The sequence below is a fragment of the Rhodnius prolixus genome, unplaced genomic scaffold (assembly GCF_049639745.1).
Source record: "Rhodnius prolixus isolate KJV_2025 unplaced genomic scaffold, Rpr scaffold_9, whole genome shotgun sequence".
In the NCBI taxonomy this organism is placed as follows: Eukaryota; Metazoa; Arthropoda; class Insecta; order Hemiptera; family Reduviidae; genus Rhodnius; species Rhodnius prolixus.
The window spans coordinates 1,820,994-1,840,390 of NW_027411604.1; the positions used below are offsets into that span (position 1 = coordinate 1,820,994).

A 19,397-nucleotide genomic window follows, 5' to 3' on the forward strand; every position below is an offset into this window, starting at 1 on the left:
TTGAAGGTTAGTTACTTTTGTGAAATGGCATTTCTTTTTTGTTTTCTTTATGTTGGTCTAGGTGCAGCATGGTGGAGCATGGCGTCGCAGCTAGCCGCCCATGATTACTTGGCCAGTCTTCAGTTTGCTGGACTCGCTCCAAATATGATTCCACCATATCCACTCATACCTACGCCGCCGCATTGTTAGTATTCCTACTGTGTATTTTTGTTTGTTTTACTTCCAAACTTTATATTACCATTTATATATATATATATATATATATATAAAAAAATACTATGCCTTTATTTCCAAATTTATATCCACAGTGGGTTCCGGCAGTAAAGGACTTCATTCCAAATCTGCGGCCACCACGTCTGCTACTTCCGCCACTACTTCTCCTTCTGTGTCCACCAGTGCACCACCTGTCACTACAACTTCTACATCATCTTCGTCATCTTCTTCATCAAATAGGTTCTTAAAAAAAACAACATCATTTAAAGAAATCCTGAACTATTAAGAAATTTTAATGCTTAATTCTTTAAAACTGTACCTTAAAATTATTTTTCAAGTTTGATAATTTTTCTTAAATTAACCTCAAATTTCCTCTTTCTATCTGAATCTGTATTCTAGAACAGAAAAAAGATTTTTGGTAGTTGAGGTCTTCAGTGATGAAGAGTTGAGGATTCTCTCTTATTTTGCAAGAGGAAATCGTTACACAAGTTTTACAACCAATATCGTACTATAAAGTCAATGATACTTCTGTAATTCCACAAAAAATTAACTCATTTTGCTTGTAAACCCCCTTATAGACGTTTGCTACCTTTTTTTGAATGCATTATAACAGGATCTTTTTTTCTTTTCTTGTTTTACAAACAGTGATAACATATTAGGCGTAAGGTTACCACCAGACACAGAGATAATAAAGTATACGTCGTCCATGATTGGCCCGAAAATCCCTGGTACTACAAACCGTGGGCGTAAGAAAACTATCTCTTTGGATGTTCCTAATATGGGACATAATTCACATAAATCTAGAGGGGTAGGTTTATCACAAATAATGAGTAATAGTTATGTGATTATTTATGTAAATGAGGGGTTTTTAAAATTAATATTCGTATTTTATTTTTTACAGTCAAAATCATCATATGTTGGCTTGGATTTAAGTGGCAAAAGTAAAGAAATAGCATCGGTGGATGACGCGTTTTATCGTTATGTAAGTATTATTGAACTTAAACAAAAACAAAAATTATTTAAGTAATTTTTTTCTTAATATAAATAAAAAAGAATTCTCGATACCTACAATACGGATAGATTGTGTATAGATTGTCTTAGTTTCAGTTGGTTCTATAACAAGATTTCTCATTAGATTGTCATGGACATGCCATATAATCATGAGGACCACTTATTCTTAGCCACGTACATTATGTTTGGTAGCTGCTATTCATTTTATTTAAAACAAATTATTATTCATTCATTGAAAAAAGCCATTAAAATTTGCTTTATCAATGACTCCTTAACACAAGCTTCGACGCTTCCAGTGAATGACGTCTCGTGACTCGTGATTCCTAAATATCATCGTAAGTTGTGTACGTCTATTTCTCTTCGTAAAGAATACTAGTTGCAATTCTTACCTATATTCTGTATGTGCTCCTCTTTTTTTGAGTACATTTTGATTAGCGGCCACCTCTTCTACCCCGGATCAACAAATATGGCAACGCTTTTCTTGTAAGAAACTTTACTTTCAAGTTAGTCTGAATGCCACAACTTCTAGTAATATCTTGGAAGGCCTTTGGGTGTAATGAGTTACAATGATGACAGGGCAATAGTTAGTCGTTTACCTGTTGAAATAGTTCGTAGTCCAGTTAGCTTGCGGATAGGTAACAACCGTCAGCAGACTGTTAGTGGCCTGATAGCCCATCAAGATCAGCTCTCGTAAGAGACGGCCGAATTCACGAGTTGCTAAGTTCAATGACTCCTTAACACAAGCTTCGACGCTTCCAGTGAATGACATGTCTCGTGACTCGTGATTCCTAAATATCATCGTAAGTTGTGTACGTCTATTTCTCTTCGTAAAGAATACTAGTTGCAATTCTTACCTATATTCTGTATGTGCTCCTCTTTTAATTTACCTTTTTAATTTCATCTTTACAATTAATAAAACATAAATAAAATACCTACTACATTTTCACGTTGTGCTGAGCCTAAAGATCCATCTGCCATTAGCTTGCCCATATTTTTTATTAATTCCAGGAAATATCAATTTTTGAATATAAAATATAAAATTTTGTCGTTGATTGTTAACAGGGTGCAGAGTCTGGTGACCGAGCTGAACTAATAAAATTAGGCTTATCAAATGGTCGTTCATCTCCAGCGGCTCCTCAAGACGATGGACCATTGAATCTCTCATTGAAACCAGATAATCCCGGCATCAATCATAATAATAATACAGCTTTACAATCTTTATCAGCTCTCTCTCAAAATTTAGGCCAAACTGATCGAAGTATGTGTGTGGCGAAAATTATTTTTGTTTTATTTTTGCCAACATTATTATGTATTCATGACAATAATAATAATTCTTTGTTCATAGTAGATCGGAGGAAACCTGGACCTAAACCTAGGAGAATACCTCCTTTTACTCAGTCGGAATCTTCACATTTATCTAGCGGTAGTGAAGAAAATGATTCCTCCACTTCTGTCCATAAGGTGATTAATAAAAATTTGATTAGGTACTACTCAGTTCGGGATAATAATTTGTTTTTATACGTCGTAGCAAGTATGCTTATTGTATTAAACTTTCATCCATTATAAGGGGTAGATTACTCAGTATGGCGTAGAGATTTCGACTTCGCTTATGTTTAATCTCGCCCTACACATGCGATGATGGATAAGTTCGAAACCGTTCCGGAACGACAGATAAAATCGAATGAAATAATTCTTAGCTTCGGAGTTTAGTAACTATCTTATCCAATGAGGCAATACAATTTTTTTGAAACTAAGAATTTATAAAAAAAAAAATTATAGACGACATTTAAATATATTCACAATAATAAAATTAAATGATCCTCTTGAAGACGGTATGACTGACGCCTCCGCACTCTCAGAAACTCACTAAAGTCAGCAGTTTTCTCGGCTGCAAAAAAAGTAATTAATGCGATGCCGAATCGAAGCACTGAATGGAAATCCAAAATAACAGATTGATAGATATAAGTAAAAAAAAAAGTACGATAAAGTAATCGTCTATTATTAAAACTGTCCCTGTAGGACAGTTGTATAAGGGTTGATTGTCAAAAAGTGCACGAAAAAGCGTAACGTTGAAAAACACTCAACTTTGACAATTTATTTCTCTTTTTCTATAAAAGATAAAATTTCCAAATTTTCTTTAAAATATACAGAAAATCCTCCTTAATAACTGTAATTTTTTTGCAACAACTTAGATGAAATAGATTTTGAGAAAAAAAGTTGCCGAAAATGAGCAAAAACGGCATTTTCAGACAGCCAGCATCGTCTAGGTGCTTATCGCTAGAATATCACTCTCCATTCTTACTTATAAATACATTAGCTTCACACATTCATCCCTCTAATATATACAACTATTTACATACAAACTTACAACTAATGGATGGATCAGTACTCTATATTCCTGCCATCCTTATAGCTTAATCTAAATTTAAAATCACCGTAATCCTTCTCTAATCATTTTCTTCCATTCATTCTAATACGGCTATAACTTTTAAATACATTCTATATTTCATTGCTAGCTCTGCTATAGACTTAAGCACATAGATGTTTTGGTGGAGAATATTATGTCTTCGTAGCGAAATGGTGCATCTAAATACCTGTATATGTCGTCAAACATTCGTTTCCTTTCTACTCTACATAACGTGGACATATTCAGAAATTGTTCTTGTTTTACTGGCGGGGCTTAATGCCCAAAAACCAATCGCGAACAGGGGACAGAAGCTCATACTTTACTGTTAAAAATTATACCAATGAATAAAAAAAAATAGCGACACGGTAGAAATTCAACTAGAGATCTATCTCCCAACAGAATTTGAGTATCATATTTTCTGGTTATTAAAAGAACATTTTCATCCGGTCTAGTGGTACCAAACATCAAAAGCAATAGTTCACAAAATGTTATATAGGTTTTCACAATTATCTAGATGAGAATCGTCTATGCAGACGGCTGATTTCAGCTGTGTATGATATGGAAAAGAAATACTGTCACATATGTTAAATATCGCCAGTTGTCTTACAATTCTGAAAAAACTCTACCATTTGTCGAATGTTAACCATTAAAAAACTAAATAAGGTTTAACTACAACAAAGTTATAGAATTGATCACAAAAACACCATTAACAACTCAATTAATATTACTTTAATGCAAATATTTGTATATTTTATTGCTGTTAGATCAATTATCATACTTTACATTTAAGAGTATTTACACTTTTGTATTCATGACAATTTATCGCCTAGAATTTTGATCATTTATTTATATAATAACAAACAACTTTATCTTTATTCTTATAGGATGGAAGACCTCGAAATTTAGGCAGAGGGGTTTCGAAACCAAAGAAAAACACTGTAGCGTCATTACTTGCTCAAAGTAGAGCATTAGGTATTAAACCTGGACTAGAGATCAGTCATTTGGCAGCTTTAGCGAAATCTGCCTCTAATTTAGGTAACTATACTTGGAGTGTTCCATTTTTTGCAAATATTAATTTTTTTTTTATTATAAAAAAAAATTATTTATGTACTACGAACAGTAAAATATTGTTTAAAAGATGGTTTGTTTGCAGAAAAAGACAAGGATGAGAGTAATATGTCATCCAGTTCACCTAATTCACTTCAAGAACAAGCCCATTCGTACTTGGTGATTTTTGCTTTTTATTTTCATTTGATTGCATAAAATTTAGGTTTTCCATACTTATAAGGGAAAAATACTGATTATTTTCAAATAGTTAGACCAAAAGAGAATGCTGAAATGCTTAATTTTGTGCAACATAATACGATATTTATTAACGTTATAAAGAATTAACACAAATAAAAGCCAATCTGGATTCGCTTGATTCTTTTTTCCGAGAAAAGTGATTTTAGGAGATTTCCAGTGGAAGGTAAAAATCGGGGTCCCGTATTAAACATACCATTTCTGTGCACAGTAAGGTTTAATCGGTCAAATTCGATAGAGGTTTTTAAATATATTGTTAGAAATGCAGAATAAAAAGATATTCCGATTTTTTTTTTCAATTTTCACCACCTTGTAAACGCGCCTAGTAAGAAAAAGTTATACAGGGTGTGAACAAGATAGCTTTTTTTTCTGTTTACTTTCCTCTTACTCGGTAAGGAGTCACATTATCATCATGTCAAAGATTTAAATTCAAGTTTTCGTCGCCGGAAGCAGTCCTTTTGCATTCTCTTCAGTCTAAATATATGTATGTGTAAATAAAATATTTCGGAAATATTTAAAAATTGCAGGAAGCTAATTAATTATAGAATTAGGAACGGCTCCCTGTAGTGGAACCTGTCTGTAACATAATAGGGTCAAAATCCCTTAAGCCGGAAGAAATTTCGAGTCTGTGGAAAATTGCTAAGCCGGGAAGTACGGCTTTACTAAATCGAGTTTTCACGATTTTTTTTTTTCGTAAGAATGGAAAACTTATTAATATTATTTTTTTTTATAATTATTGACATTGAAATGTTCTGTTTGTCACATAATAATATGAATTTTTTTTTTTAAATATTAAATCAGGGTTTCGGTAAAAGTTCTGAAGAGATTAGTAATAAATTATTGGGTACAGACGGTCTATCTGGTGACAGTCATTCAGAGTTATCAGAATCCAGTTCTGATAGTGATGGTGAAAGAAAAAGAGATCGTGACAGCATGTCCAATGGTAAGTTGACAGTAAAAAGGATAGAAATAAATTGAAACTTTTACTGATATGATTTTATTGATTGATCTATGGTTATGTAAATTGTGGAATTTTTAAATCAGATGATGGACCGAGCGGTAAAAGACGTAAAATAGCTATTGATGAAATGAAATTAAGGGAAGCATTGGATAAAGGTTGGCGTAGAGAGACCTACATTACGAGTGTAGGTAGAGCTGGCGTCAAAGGAGAAGTGGTCTATACATCACCTTGTGGGCGAACGTTCAGGCATTTTAGTGATCTAGTTAAGGTATCTTACATAAATCTAGAATTCTAGGGGGTTTTTTTCCCTCTCCCCTTATCTAGGAAAGAAATATTAATCAATATTTTTTTGTTTTAACAGTTTTTAGAAAAAAATGCTTCAGAATTGACAAGGGATCATTTCTCGTTTAGTTGTCGTATACTATTGGGCGATTATATTGAATCTGTACAGGGTAAAGAACCTATAAGACTTAGTGAGGAGACATTATCACTAAAGTTGCAAGAAGTTGTTGCTCAACAACGGTATATTTTATTTTTTTAAATGAAACAAGCATTTTTAATTAGAATTATGGATAAAATTTCTATTTTGAGATATTAATTTGTTTTTGTGCTAATTATGAAACGTTACGATACCCATAGAGCTGCTCTTGATCAAAACAAATTAGAACGAGATCGGATGGTACTGGCTGCTAAAGAAGCAAAAAGGATTGCCAAAGAGGAAGCCGCTAAACAAAAAGAGCAAATCAGGTAAGTTTTTTTTAAAGATTTAATCAAAACTTTCTGTAAATTTTTAATTTTTTACATTATTCCAAGAAAAATCCCTTTGAAGTACCATTTATTTATTGTATAATGCACTATCTAGCTCCTTGTCTAATTTAAAGCAAGAATCAAGTGTGGGATCTAATTTCCAAATTTTATAGATTGGAAATCGGATGACCAAGAAGTGTAACTTAATGAATAGATTTTTTTTCAATATTTTAAGGGTTTTTCGAAAACGATCTACTGTGATTTTCCTAGCTTGTGAACTAACTAGTTTGTAATAATTGTAGGCGTACAACGTTTATTTGAAACACTTTATCCCTGAAAATTCGATTTAAGGACTTTTTGGAGAAAGGGTTGATAGGATTCTCTTACTTAATTACTTGCTTACTACTTGGTTCGACAATCCTTAAAGTAGGATCTGGACCTCCTCAACAAGTTTTCCCCATTTTCCGTCGCAGTCTGCGGCCTTAAGGGATTCTCTCCTATCTGTAACGTGTTCTCACTTTATAGTGATTTCCTTGAACTTACATTATTTTTGTTGAAAAATTCACTTAAGGGCGGTTCTTGACGGGAAGCTTCTTGGTCAGGTGTAGAGTTTGAAGGAACCATGAGTTCTGTTTTTTTTTTTTTTTGCATTGGCTTTCGCCATACAGCCAGCATCGTCTAGGTGCTTATCACTAGAATATCACTCGCTCTCCCTTCTTACTTATAAATACATTCGCTTCACACATTCATCCCTCTACTATATACCGCTATTTACATAAACTACAACTAATGGATGGATCAGTACTCTATATTCCTGCCATCCTTATTGCTTAACCTAAAATTAAAATCACCGTAATCATTTTCTTGCATTCATTCTACAACTTTTAAATACATTCATATTTCATTGCTAGCTCTGCTATAGACTTAAGCACATAGATGTTGGTGGAGAATATTATATCTTCGTAGCGAAATGGTGCATCTAAATACCTATATATATCGTCAAACATTCGTTTCCTTTCTACCACATAACGTGGACATATCTTTATTACATGTTTGAAATCCTCCTCCTCATTGCAATCTACGCAAAGAGGAGAGGACCTTTTGTTGATCCTGTGTAGATATGATCCGCACACCGCGTGGTTTGCACTCAGCCTGCTTATTGTCGTAACAACCCATTTATTAGTGACAGTTCCCTTAAACCGATGGTTGTCTAGGTAACTGATCTACACATAGTTTTATAGAATCTCCCTTTATTACCATTACTGTAATCTGTCTGCCATTTTTGTAGTGCTGCTTTTGCAATATCGGCGTGTGGTAGATGGTTTTTTTAGGTTAAGATAATTTTCACTGCGACCAATTATGGATTAAGGATAACCCAATTCGGCGACAAAATCCACCGCGCCTTTTACTCTTTCTCCAAGAAGAAAATATTCCTAAACTTAAGAATCACTAAAACAAAAACAATATCAAAATGGAATACTAAGTACGAAATAGTATTTCGAGTAGATTTGAAAAAACATATTATGTATACTCCTTCGATGAAACGTAAAGCCTCTTACATCCATTGCCTCAATACAATTCTGATCTTTTTTTTCCCCCATATCTTCGTCACGGAATAGACTTTAGATAGGTGGGATTTCCCACTTAAAGCTACCTGGCATACTCTAAAGCTGATAAGTAATGTAGTCTTTCTCTCTCTCTTTGACAGGTTACAAAAGGAACAAGAGCGTAATGAAAGACAAGAAGCCGCTCGCAAGGAGAAAGAACAAAGAAGTCAACAAATGTTAGAGGTAGGATTGTGTTTAATTTATATTATTCATATTTTTTTTTTAATTTTATTTATAATCTTTTTTAATTTTTTTTTCAAGCATGCCTTTATCATAATTTAATTTTTGGTACAGTTAACCTATCCCTTTTATTTCATTAGTATTTTTTCTTGAAATGATTTAAGTAAAGGTAGCGTTAAAGCATAAATAACACAACGAAATTCAATTTAAGAGTAAGTAATTTGGTTTAATGATTTTCTTTTCATTTCAATTTTATTTACCAGAAAAAAAAAATTATTTGACTTTTTTTTTTGAATCGATATTTTAATATTGCGTTTTATTTCTTTAAGTACAAATTATTCAAGTATCCTTATTTGTTTTCTTAAAAAGGTAGATGCTAATTATTAATTTCGAGGATTTTCTTTTGTTTTTATTAAAAAAATGTTTGTTAAAATATTAGAATTCTTTTTAAAATTTTTAAAATAAATTATTTTATGTTTTATTTAAAAACAAAAATGTGCATGTTTCCTTATATTCTTTAATTTTGTGTTTTTTACTTTAATTTTTTTCTATTAATGTTTTAGTGTTTATTATTTATTTTATTGGATAATTGTGTATGTTACGATAAAGGACGAAAATACAGATGATTTTAATGTATTGGTAACTGAAAATACGCATCTAAATTAATCGAATCTTAGTTGTTGTTTATATTCACAACTCAAGTGAATTTATATTCGCCTCCGTGCACGACACCTAGTGGTAGTTGGACGTTAAGCCCCGCCTGAAAAAATAGGCGATTACTTTACTTTACTTACTTTACAAGTGAATTTATATTCGCCTCCGTCCACGACACCTAGTGGTAGTTGGACGTTAAGCCCCGTCTGAAAAAATAGGCGATTACTTTACTGTACTTACTTTACAAGTGAATTTATTTTATCTTTTTCTCCAGCTGGGTGTTGGAGTAATTTGATTTCTACTTTTTATGTTTCTGTCACACACGTTAGTGCGGAAGTCAGAAAAGTAAGAGTGAAATGAAGCGTGTACTTTAAAATTAGTAGTCGAATTCTTTACACCCAGCTGAGGAAATAAACCTCTGATGATGGAAGAAAATATTAAACGCTCAGAGGGGGGGGGGGGAGAAACATGCTATGTGACGGATTTTATCTTGGTCTGTGGGCCCCCGTCACGTTTTTCAATCTTGATTGAACATTGTACGTACGAGGCTCGTTTGAAAAGTCCGTGCAAAGTCAGAGAGATAGCACCACTGGCGCGTATCGAGGTTATGTTTAGTTAGTAGCATCTCTTGGAAGAACACGCACCAAGTTTCAGCCAGATCGGTCTATTTCTTTGTGTTTGGCATTCGTTTGAATCGAGGAAGTCGAGTGATTTCCAAAAAAATGGACGAAAAAGAATTTCGTGTGTTGATTAAACACTACTTTATGAAAGGCAAAACGCCTCAGGAGACTAAAGAGAAGCTTGATAAACATTATGGTGACTCTGCACCTTCGATTAGAACAATTTATAAGTGGTTTCAAAATTTTCGGAGTGGCCATATGGGCACAAGTGACGCTGAACGTTCTGGACGCCCTGTTGAGGTTACTACTACTACAGAAATCATTGATAAAATCCATGATATGGTGATGGATGACAGAAGAGTGAAGGTGCGTGAGATTGCTAGTGCTGTGGGAGTCTCTAATGAACGGGTACATAATATTTTGCATCATGACAAAGCTATCCGCAAGATGGGTGCCGCGATTGCTCACGCTTGACCAAAAACGAAATCGTGTGAAGTGTTGCAAGGACGGTTTGCAGCTGTTTCAGAAGAATCCGCAGGACTTTAAGCGTCGTTTCGTCACTGTGAATGAAACATGGATACATCACTACACTCCTGAGACGAAAGAACAATCTAAACAATGGGTTACCAAGGGGGAATCTGCGCCAAAAAAAAGCGAAGACCGTTCCTTCGGCCGGAAAGATTATGGCGACTGTCTTTTGGGATTCGCAAGGAATAATCCTCATCGGATTTTATTCAAACGAGGAGGTGATTGCAGAAACGAATGACTATTTTTCAGATTTGGACAAATCCTATTATTCGGAAGGGATCAACAAACTAGAGCAGCGTTGGACGAAGTGTATAAGCCTAAAAGGAGACTATGTTGAAAAATAAAAAAGGTTTACCCCAAAAAATTAAGTAGTTTTTATTTTTGCACGGACTTTTCAAACGACCCTCGTATACCTTGTATAGAGTGTAACGCTATCTGGGTTATGATCTCATATCATCTCAATCTTTGCATTTTAAATGTTTTTTTTTAGTGATTTAACAGCAAATAAAAAGTCTTTTTAAAAAAACAACACTTTTACGACATTTTAAGTATAGATTTTTAACTATTTTTCACTGACATGATAGTATTTTCAGATGGAAAAACGATGAAATAATTAACATATACTCAAAATACTTAGCATTACTTTAAAAGGAAATACATCGTATTTCCTTTTTCGTCTTTTTATCGTAACATATGTGTAAAAAAAAAATTCTTACGTGTATATTTCTATCATTTATTTATTTATTTTTATTAATTAAGCGTATAGTTGGCATATTCACTTAAGGCACCATGGTTTTTTCTTTTGGCTACAATAAGTTTCAATCTCTTATTTGACAGAATTTAGTTGTGTATGATTTGACGTCTCTGTTCTAATTTTCTTGTTTAAGATGCTACTACCAAGGGAATCTATTTATAATAGTATTTTATCTTAAATCGATTATATTGAATATTCGATAAAAATAAATCGGTTTATTTTGATTTTACTTAATTATTTTTGAATAGTTGAATATTTTTTTTTTGTTTATTAGCTGCGGATTTGTAAGACTTTTCCAGTTCTAGTGGTAGTCTAGTGTAATGGACACGGTAAAAGAGTTGTTTAAAGTAGCTACCCCTCCCTTTATACGTATGTTAATATGGGTTACTGGCAATGCCTCGGAAAAATTGGGCATACAGTAAGTCATAAACCACTTACCAGGCGAAAGTTTACATTTGCCACTCTTTTATTGATTGAGAAGGTTATCTAACAATAGTAACCTCTTTCTTAGCTACATCCACCTACCTACACCTCCCAAAAGATCGCTTGAGGTGGTTGGAAATTTTATACTTAAGACCTCTGTAAGTCGGCTTGCATATACGAGTATATATTCTGTACCTCGGAGGGAAAAGGCACCATGTCCATTTTTTCGATTTTTCAGATTTTGGCATCATTTTCCAAATTTTTTGTTGCTCTTTCTACAGGTGTAAAGCACTATGCCCTATGTTTACTATTAAGCGATTTATGTATTTTTAAAAAGCGCTATGATACTTCATTGCTTAAGGGTAAAAGGCACTACATGGGCATAAATTTTTTCACAATGGAGATGAAAGTAAAATATTTTAAAATATGGGAGATAAAGTGGCCATACCAACTGTAATAATTATGGTGAGAAGTACAGGAAAGAGTATAACCGGAAAAGTGGAACAAAAAATGAATTTGGAAAAATATCTTCATTTGGCTCCCCTGTAAAATTTAATTTTTGTGACATGGTGCCTTTTCCCTCCGAGGTACAGATATATAACTTTCGGAGGCCACGATACCCGGAAAAAAAAATATTCATACAAAACTAGAGATATTTAACTATAAGACTAGGTTCGGCAGTTTATTTCTAAAATACAATAACTCCATTACTTACGAAAGATGTTTTATATTTATAGAATAATCTTACAAATTATTTATTGAGTTATTACATATCGTTACAGAAAGAATTACCTTCCTGAAAGACGGAAGATAGGTATTTTTTTTACCCGAAAGTAATGTAAGGAATGTACTCGTATTCTGTTTTATCCTTGTGTTTCGGAGAACATTATTCACCTTCTTTAAGGGATGTTAAAAGAAAAAAGGAAGAAGAAGGAAACCTTTTAGGTTTTTGCTACAGGAAAAGTAGGTTATTATAAAGGAAAAAAGTAAATAATTAAAGAAAATTGAATTCTTTCCTTTAAAGTTAAAGAAAAAAGAGAAAAAAATTTAAAATTATTCCTAGATGTTCTTATAAATGATTTTTCTTCTTCTTCTCCATCATTTGCTGTACTTCTGTTTGAGCCCTTGCAAAACAGTCTCCACATGCTTCCTGCAGTACCTTCTTTCTGGTCTATTCTTCTTGTCCAGAAGCTTTCCTTCCATGGTCTTCTTCCTTCTGCTTCTCCTCGACGTATTACATTATAAGCCAGTTTGCCGAGTCTACTTCATTCATCCTACAAACGTGATCTCATGGTCTTAGTTGAAGCTCTTTGGAGATTCGTTAGATTCGTTAGCTCCCCTCTTGAGAGTGTCTTTTACCGAGGTAAAATTTATTTCTATCTCTGCTAGCATTTTAACTAAGCTTTTTTTTTTTCAGAATTCATTTTAGAACACATTAAAGAGAAAGAGAGAAAGAAAACGTATTTAATTCGATGAATTTTGACCCAAACTTCCGGTAGTGCCCAAAAATAATAAAATTTTTTTGAGCTTCCTGCAGTTTTACGCTTTTGGGATCTCTCTCCAAACTCCTCTTAAACATACGTTATTTTACGACTTAAGGAAAATTCAGGGCGTGTATTTCTATTATTTAAAAAACAAAAAATCTAAAAATTTGTCACGATTACAACGTTTTCTTAATCAGAAAAAAGAAAATGATAAAATGTTAGTTTACAAAGAGGAATTTAATACCTAATGACTTGTTTTTGTATGGTTTACAAATGTGTGCATTTGCAAGGTCTGTAGGTAATAAAGTAGCGAGAATATTTCTGTAATTTCTTTTATTTAAAACTGAATTACAATTGCACTTTTATCATTTTCAAAATACTCGTAGTTCCCTTGGGAGAATCCTCACTATGCCTAGCACGTTATTCCAGCTCTTCATAACAGTGCTGGTCCTTGGTTGGGTTTTTTGAATGTTTTAAAACGCTTTAGTGGTAATCTTTTCAATTTCAATAAAAGTAAGTAATCTGTGGGTCTCAGATCAGGTGAATAAAAGAAGGAGGCTGAGCAACGGACAGGTGCATTTTTTTAAGAACTTTGCAGTTGTTGGACTTAAGTTAGGGTTTGCATTCTCAGTCTGACTTCCATTCTCGTAAGTTAATGAATGTAAACAAAAAGTACCAGTTGCTGTGGTGATGTCTTCTATTGTTTACCATATTGAGTCACTGTGACGATTTCCTTTTTCAAGGCTGAAAATTAATCTCAATCTTCGCCATTTTAAATTAGAGAAAACATCAAAAAAATGTGAAACTTATGTTCTAACCAAAGAGATTTCAGAATGCATCTACCAATGAATTGTGGGAACGTCTTAGACTAGACTTAGAAGATACAGCTCAACTGTAATTATTTAATCCTCAATGAAAGGAATTACAGAAATATCCTGATTACCCGATGTTTAGAGATCTGACGTACAGATGGATTTTTGGGACGAGTGTTGAACTTAAGTTGTGTTTTGAGGATAGATAAATAGTAGCGTGCTTATCTGAGTTAGTTTTTTTTTTTTTTTTGAAAATATAACTTGAAGAAGGTGAACAATTAACTCCGAAATGTTGGTCGAAAATTTAAAAAAAAAAAGTTAACTTTTTGCAATATTTTTCTTGTAACTTATTTATTTTAGAGATTCACAATGCAGCTTGTTCTTCTTTCTCGCAGAATCTTGCCTTAAACAGCTCCATAGATTGGGAAATGTCAAATCAAAGTAGAAGTAAAAATATAATATAGATAGGACTATAGATTCAGAAAATTTGCTTTTGTATTGTGGAGGCATTGCCTGAATATAGTAGGATTTAGTTCTGTAATCCTCTAAACATAGGATTAGATGTATCCTTATAAACTTTAAGCTGGACACAATTCTAACTTCTGCTTGTAGGAAGAATTTATTTTGGAGGTATACGTATGCTTTTGTTAGTTATTTGCAAGGTCCTTCAAAGAAAATTATAACTTGAAGTAAAGATGTTCGTAATTTTTGTCTTACTTCTTTTAGATTTGTATAGATAATTATCTATTCTGAAGGTAATAGTTTGAAAGTTTTCCATTACTGTGGGAGTTAGGTCCATCATTAATAAATTGGATTAAATTCTATTTTTGAAATCTTTATATCATTCTAATTTATGATTTTATAATTTTGTTTTTTCTTGAAGTGTAGAAAACATAAATATAACAAAAAAAAAAAAAAAACAAAACAAAGATCTCTTTTGTTGTGTATAGGGTCGAAAGAGGCTAGCTTTCACAAGTGAAGAAAAATGGAGAATAATTAGGGAGATTGAGTCGGGAAAAAGCAAATCAGACGTTAGCCGTGAGTTGGGACTGGCCAATTCTACAGTAGCTACTATATGGAAACAAAGAGGCAATGTTATGCCTACCCCTGGAGCTAGTCCGGTAGGGAATAACCCTGGAAAATTGAAACGAATAATAAAATAATTAAAAAATTATAAAAAGAATAAATATAAACTCATAATTTTGAGGCACCCCCTTAGGGGTATGCATATTTATTTTGAAAAGAAATGGATATTTTATTAAAGATCAATATAATAAACCTAGGGGTTATCTGTTCAGTTTTCAAAAGATAATCAAGTTTTTTTCTTAAGCCTATCAAGAAATATTAAGCTATTAGAAACCCATTATTTTAAGTGATAGTATTAATTTCTAATTACCTTATAGAATCAGCTGGACCAAAGTATCTTCTCTCAACATTTTCTTAATTTTTCTTCTTTTTGTCAAGTATTAATTCCCTGTAAATATTAACTTCTCCTGAATTCCCTGGGTTCTTTCTTAGTTGCAAAACTAAATAATCTCCTGAAATATCTTTCTATACTGTAGGGTACCTGCTGTTATGAGAAAGTGTGTGGTAGTAATTTAAGTATGTTCCAAGTTAGAGCTTGAATTTTAATTTAAGGTTAGTTTTGTTTTTAGTTTTGCATACACAGTAGTAATGTTGCTAGTGTTGTGAATATTAATAGGCATATGTATTGTTGAGATAGCCACATAGGTTTGTGATGACTCCAGAAAAAAAAAAATGACTAATCTAACATCCTGGGTGATCAAAACTCATGATTTTAAATAGTCCCCAGACAGGTTGGTAGCAAATTCTGGATCAAATTCGGCTTTAGTAAAAATTTTCCCTGATTTTTGTAAATGAATATTCATTGTAGTTTTACAGTCATTCAATCGTTGTATTAAGCTTTAAACAAAAAAAAGATAAAAGTTTTTCACGAACGTGCTTATGCAGGAAGCTCAAAATCGATACGTTTCATTAAGCGTATGTAGCTTTTATCGATCAAATTTTGGAAGTGCTTTCTTTTTATTGATTTAATTTTTTATTTATCGTGTTCCGTGATCTGTTTTCACGAATTTCTTATTATAATCTTGGTTTGAAAATTGAATTTTGAAATCTTTGCTTTTTTTTTTTTGTGAGAGATTTAGCAGAATTGCTTAGATTTTGTATTGGATGTTGTCACTTTCTGCAAAAAAGGTGGAATAATTTACGAGGGTCGTTTGAAAAGTCCGTGCAAAAATAAAAACTACTTAATTTTTTGGGGTAAACCTTTTTTATTTTTCAACATAGTCTCCTTTTAGGCTTATACACTTCGTCCAACGCTGCTCTAGTTTGTTGATCCCTTCCGAATAATAGGATTTGTCCAAGTCTGAAAAATAGCCATTCGTTTCTGCAATCACCTCCTCGTTTGAATAAAATCTTTTTCCCGCCAGCCATTTCTTCATATTCGGGAACAAATAGTAGTCCGAGGGAGCCAAGTCTGGAGAATAGGGGGGGGGGGATGTGAAACGAGTTGGAACCCTATTTCCATTAATTTTGCGACCACAACTGCTGAGGTGAGAGCTGGTGCGTTGTCGTGATGGAAAAGGACTTTTTTGTGGGCCAATCGTGGGCGTTTTTCTTGCAGCTCGGTTTTTCAAACGGTCCAATAACGATGAATAATATGCACCTGTAATAGTTTTACCCTTTTCCAGATAGTCGATGAGGATTATTCCTTGCGAATCCCAAAAGACAGTCGCCATAATCTTTCCGGCCGAAGGAACGGTCTTCAAGCGTGAGCAATCGCGGCACCCATCTTGCGGATAGCTTTGTCATGTCCAAATGTTGATGCAAAATATTATGTACCCGTTCATTCGAGATGCCTACAGTACTAGCAATCTCACGCACCTTAACTCTTCTGTCATCCATTACCATATCATGGATTTTATCAATGATTTCTGGAGTAATAACCTCAACAGGGCGTCCAGAACGTTCAGCGTCACTTTTGCCCATATGGCCACTCCGAAAATTTTGAAACCACTTATAAACTGTTCTAATCGAAGGTGCAGAGTCACCATAATGTTTATCAAGCTTCTCTTTAGTCTCCTCAGGCGTTTTGCCTTTTTCATAAAGTAGTGTTTAATCAACACACGAAATTCTTTTTCGTCCATTTTTTGAAAATCACTCGACTTCCTCGATTCAAACGAATGCCAAACACAAAGAAATTGACCGATCTGGCTGAAACTTGGTGTGTGTTCTTCCAAGAGATGCTACTAACTAAACATAACCTCGATACCCGCCATTAGTGCTATCTCTCTGACTTTGCACGCACTTTTCAAACGACCCTCGTATTATCTATTAGCTCAAAGAGACATGAGTCGAATGTTGTCGATAAAAAAAAGAAAAAGAGCCAGTACAAATTGTGGTCGACCTTTTATTAGATGCTTTCAAGCATTTTTGAAACTTACAAGTTAGTCCAGCAATCACTCTTAATTACTCGTAGTATCTTGGTACAAATTATTTTGCAAAATTGTTTCTTTTTGTACATTTTTTTTTTGTCCTCTCCCATATTAATTTTTAAAAAACTGAACAATACTCTTAAGTTTGTTTCCTATTTAATTAAAAATAATTTATTACTTTTTAATAGACATTATTTTAGTTTGCATACCTCTAACAATGGGTTTGTAAATCTTGTTTTGTTTTGTCCAAAAGTAGCCGAGCATGTTTGCAGCAGCATTTTGTGCAAAATATCCTAATTTTTTCCTTATTTTCTATTTATTTATTTATTTTTAACAAAAAAAAATCAATAAATCAGCGTATTATGTTTTACTTTTGATTTTTATTTGGTATTTTTATTCTTGTTTAGAAACAGATACATTTCTCTGCATTCATATTTACTATTAGAAAAAATTAATTCTAAAAACCAAAAGTCCTTACCATTTAACTTGGTTAATTGATAACTAATTCAAATAAAAATTTTAAGGAATTCAAAATAAAAGCTCGATCCCAACTTGTTTTTTTTTTTTTACTTAAATCTTCATCTGCCTATTATTTTATTCAAAGTGTTGTGGGGCCTAATTGCAAAGTTTTAACATTTTTTTTTTTTCCCTTTGGTTGCATTTGTTTAGGTATTTTAATTTTTTGTGCAGTTGGTTTGGTAGATATTGTTTTTTTTTTGGTGTCTTGTGACCTAAGTTAGTTATTATTTAAGATAGCATGGAATTAATCATTTTATTATACAGGGTGATCCATGTAAAACGCACCAATCGCTAATAACTTTTTAGGAAAGCGCGGAATTCCGAAAAAAAAAACCCACGAAGTAAACTAAATGTTTTTTTGTATAGCCTACTTTTCAAATTTACCACCCCCGTTGCTGTGTATCTTCATTTTTGGCGGAGTTACTTCCAAAAACCTGATTGGGGTTTCATAAGGACCACTGGTTTTTGACAATGATTATGAAAACTACATAAAAAACTGAGAAAAATGACGTTAACCCCGTTTGATATCCCTAATATTAGTTGAGATATTTAAGATCAAAGTTACAATTGTATCTTATTCGTGAACGGTTTTCAATATTAATTTTCCCCCAGAAATACACCAGTTTTTGGAGGTCCTCTGACTGCAAAAAATTGTTATTGATGACGCAAAGAACAGAAATAATAATAATTGAAGATTTTAAAACATGTAGTGTAATGTAATGGTTTTGGGTGAATCAGGTATAAATTTGTTTTTTATCATCAAATAAAAGCAATCATCACATCATTTTAATGTACCCCGTATGCAAGACTTCTTGCCCTATGATTACGGTAAGAATATCTTGCCAGGGTGTTGGTCTAGTGATCAAGAGCGTAGCTTTGTAAGTGGGAGGTCCCCAGTTCGAATCCCACGTATGACTACATTTTATTTAAAAAAGTGTTATGATGTATTAAGTATTGTGAATGACTGCACCCGCGGGATTCGAACTGGGAATCTCTCACTTACAAAACCACGCTCATGACTACTAGACTAACACCCACTCCTCCCTGGCAAGATATTCTTACCTAATCATAGGTCGAGAAGTCTTGCATACGAGGTACTCTAAGCTGATGTGATGGTTGATTTTATTAGATGATAAAACAAATTTATCCTGATTCACCTTTCAGCCATTATATTAGTCTACATTCTTTAAAATCTTCAATTATTATTATTTCTGTTCTTTGCGTCACAGATAACATATTTTGCAGCCAGAGGACCTCCCAAAACGTGTATTTCTGGTAGAAAATTAATATTGAAAACCGATCACGAATAAGATAAAATTGTAACTTTGATCTTAAATGTCATTCTAACTAATATCAGGCATATCGAAACGGGGTTAACGTCATTTTTCACAGTTTTTTTTATGTAGTTTTCATAATCATAGTCGAAACCAGTGGTTCTTATGAAACCCTAATCGGGTTTTTAGCCGTAACTCCGCCAAAAGAAATGATATAGCGTCGGCAGTGGTAAATTTGAAAACTATACCCAAAAAAACATATAGTTTACTTCGTGGGTTTTTTCGAAATTCCGCTTTCCTAAAAAGTTATTAGCGATTGGTGCGTTTTAAATGGATCACCCTGTATAATACAGGCGATTTTATTATTATTATTATTATTATTATTTTACAATAAATTTAATAATTTAGATTTACAAATGATTAATAAATAATTACATGCATGCCCT

General features: G+C 33.1%; 1 protein-coding gene across 26 annotated transcripts in view; it reads left to right on the forward strand.

Annotated features, from left to right (window-relative positions):
- Nucleotides 1–19,397, forward strand: part of tou (bromodomain adjacent to zinc finger domain 2B toutatis) — a 173,221-nt gene that overhangs the window by 113,645 nt on the left and 40,179 nt on the right. For 14 of the 26 annotated variants that reach the window (XR_012458587.1, XM_074128263.1, XM_074128264.1 and 11 more), the window contains 14 exons: nt 62–184; nt 309–453; nt 859–1,021; nt 1,115–1,195; nt 2,287–2,482; nt 2,570–2,685; nt 4,516–4,666; nt 4,770–4,858; nt 5,735–5,876; nt 5,978–6,162; nt 6,256–6,416; nt 6,534–6,641; nt 8,350–8,431; nt 14,654–14,824. Coding sequence is in view for 25 of the 26 variants with exons in the window: in XM_074128263.1 (XP_073984364.1) it covers nt 62–184; nt 309–453; nt 859–1,021; nt 1,115–1,195; nt 2,287–2,482; nt 2,570–2,685; nt 4,516–4,666; nt 4,770–4,858; nt 5,735–5,876; nt 5,978–6,162; nt 6,256–6,416; nt 6,534–6,641; nt 8,350–8,431; nt 14,654–14,824 (1,913 nt within the window). In the remaining variant the exon portion in view is untranslated. The remainder of the gene's footprint in view (nt 1–61; nt 185–308; nt 454–858; nt 1,022–1,114; nt 1,196–2,286; nt 2,483–2,569; nt 2,686–4,515; nt 4,667–4,769; nt 4,859–5,734; nt 5,877–5,977; nt 6,163–6,255; nt 6,417–6,533; nt 6,642–8,349; nt 8,432–14,653; nt 14,825–19,397) is intronic. The other 12 variants (XM_074128276.1, XM_074128277.1, XM_074128278.1 and 9 more) reach the window with 6 other exon arrangements.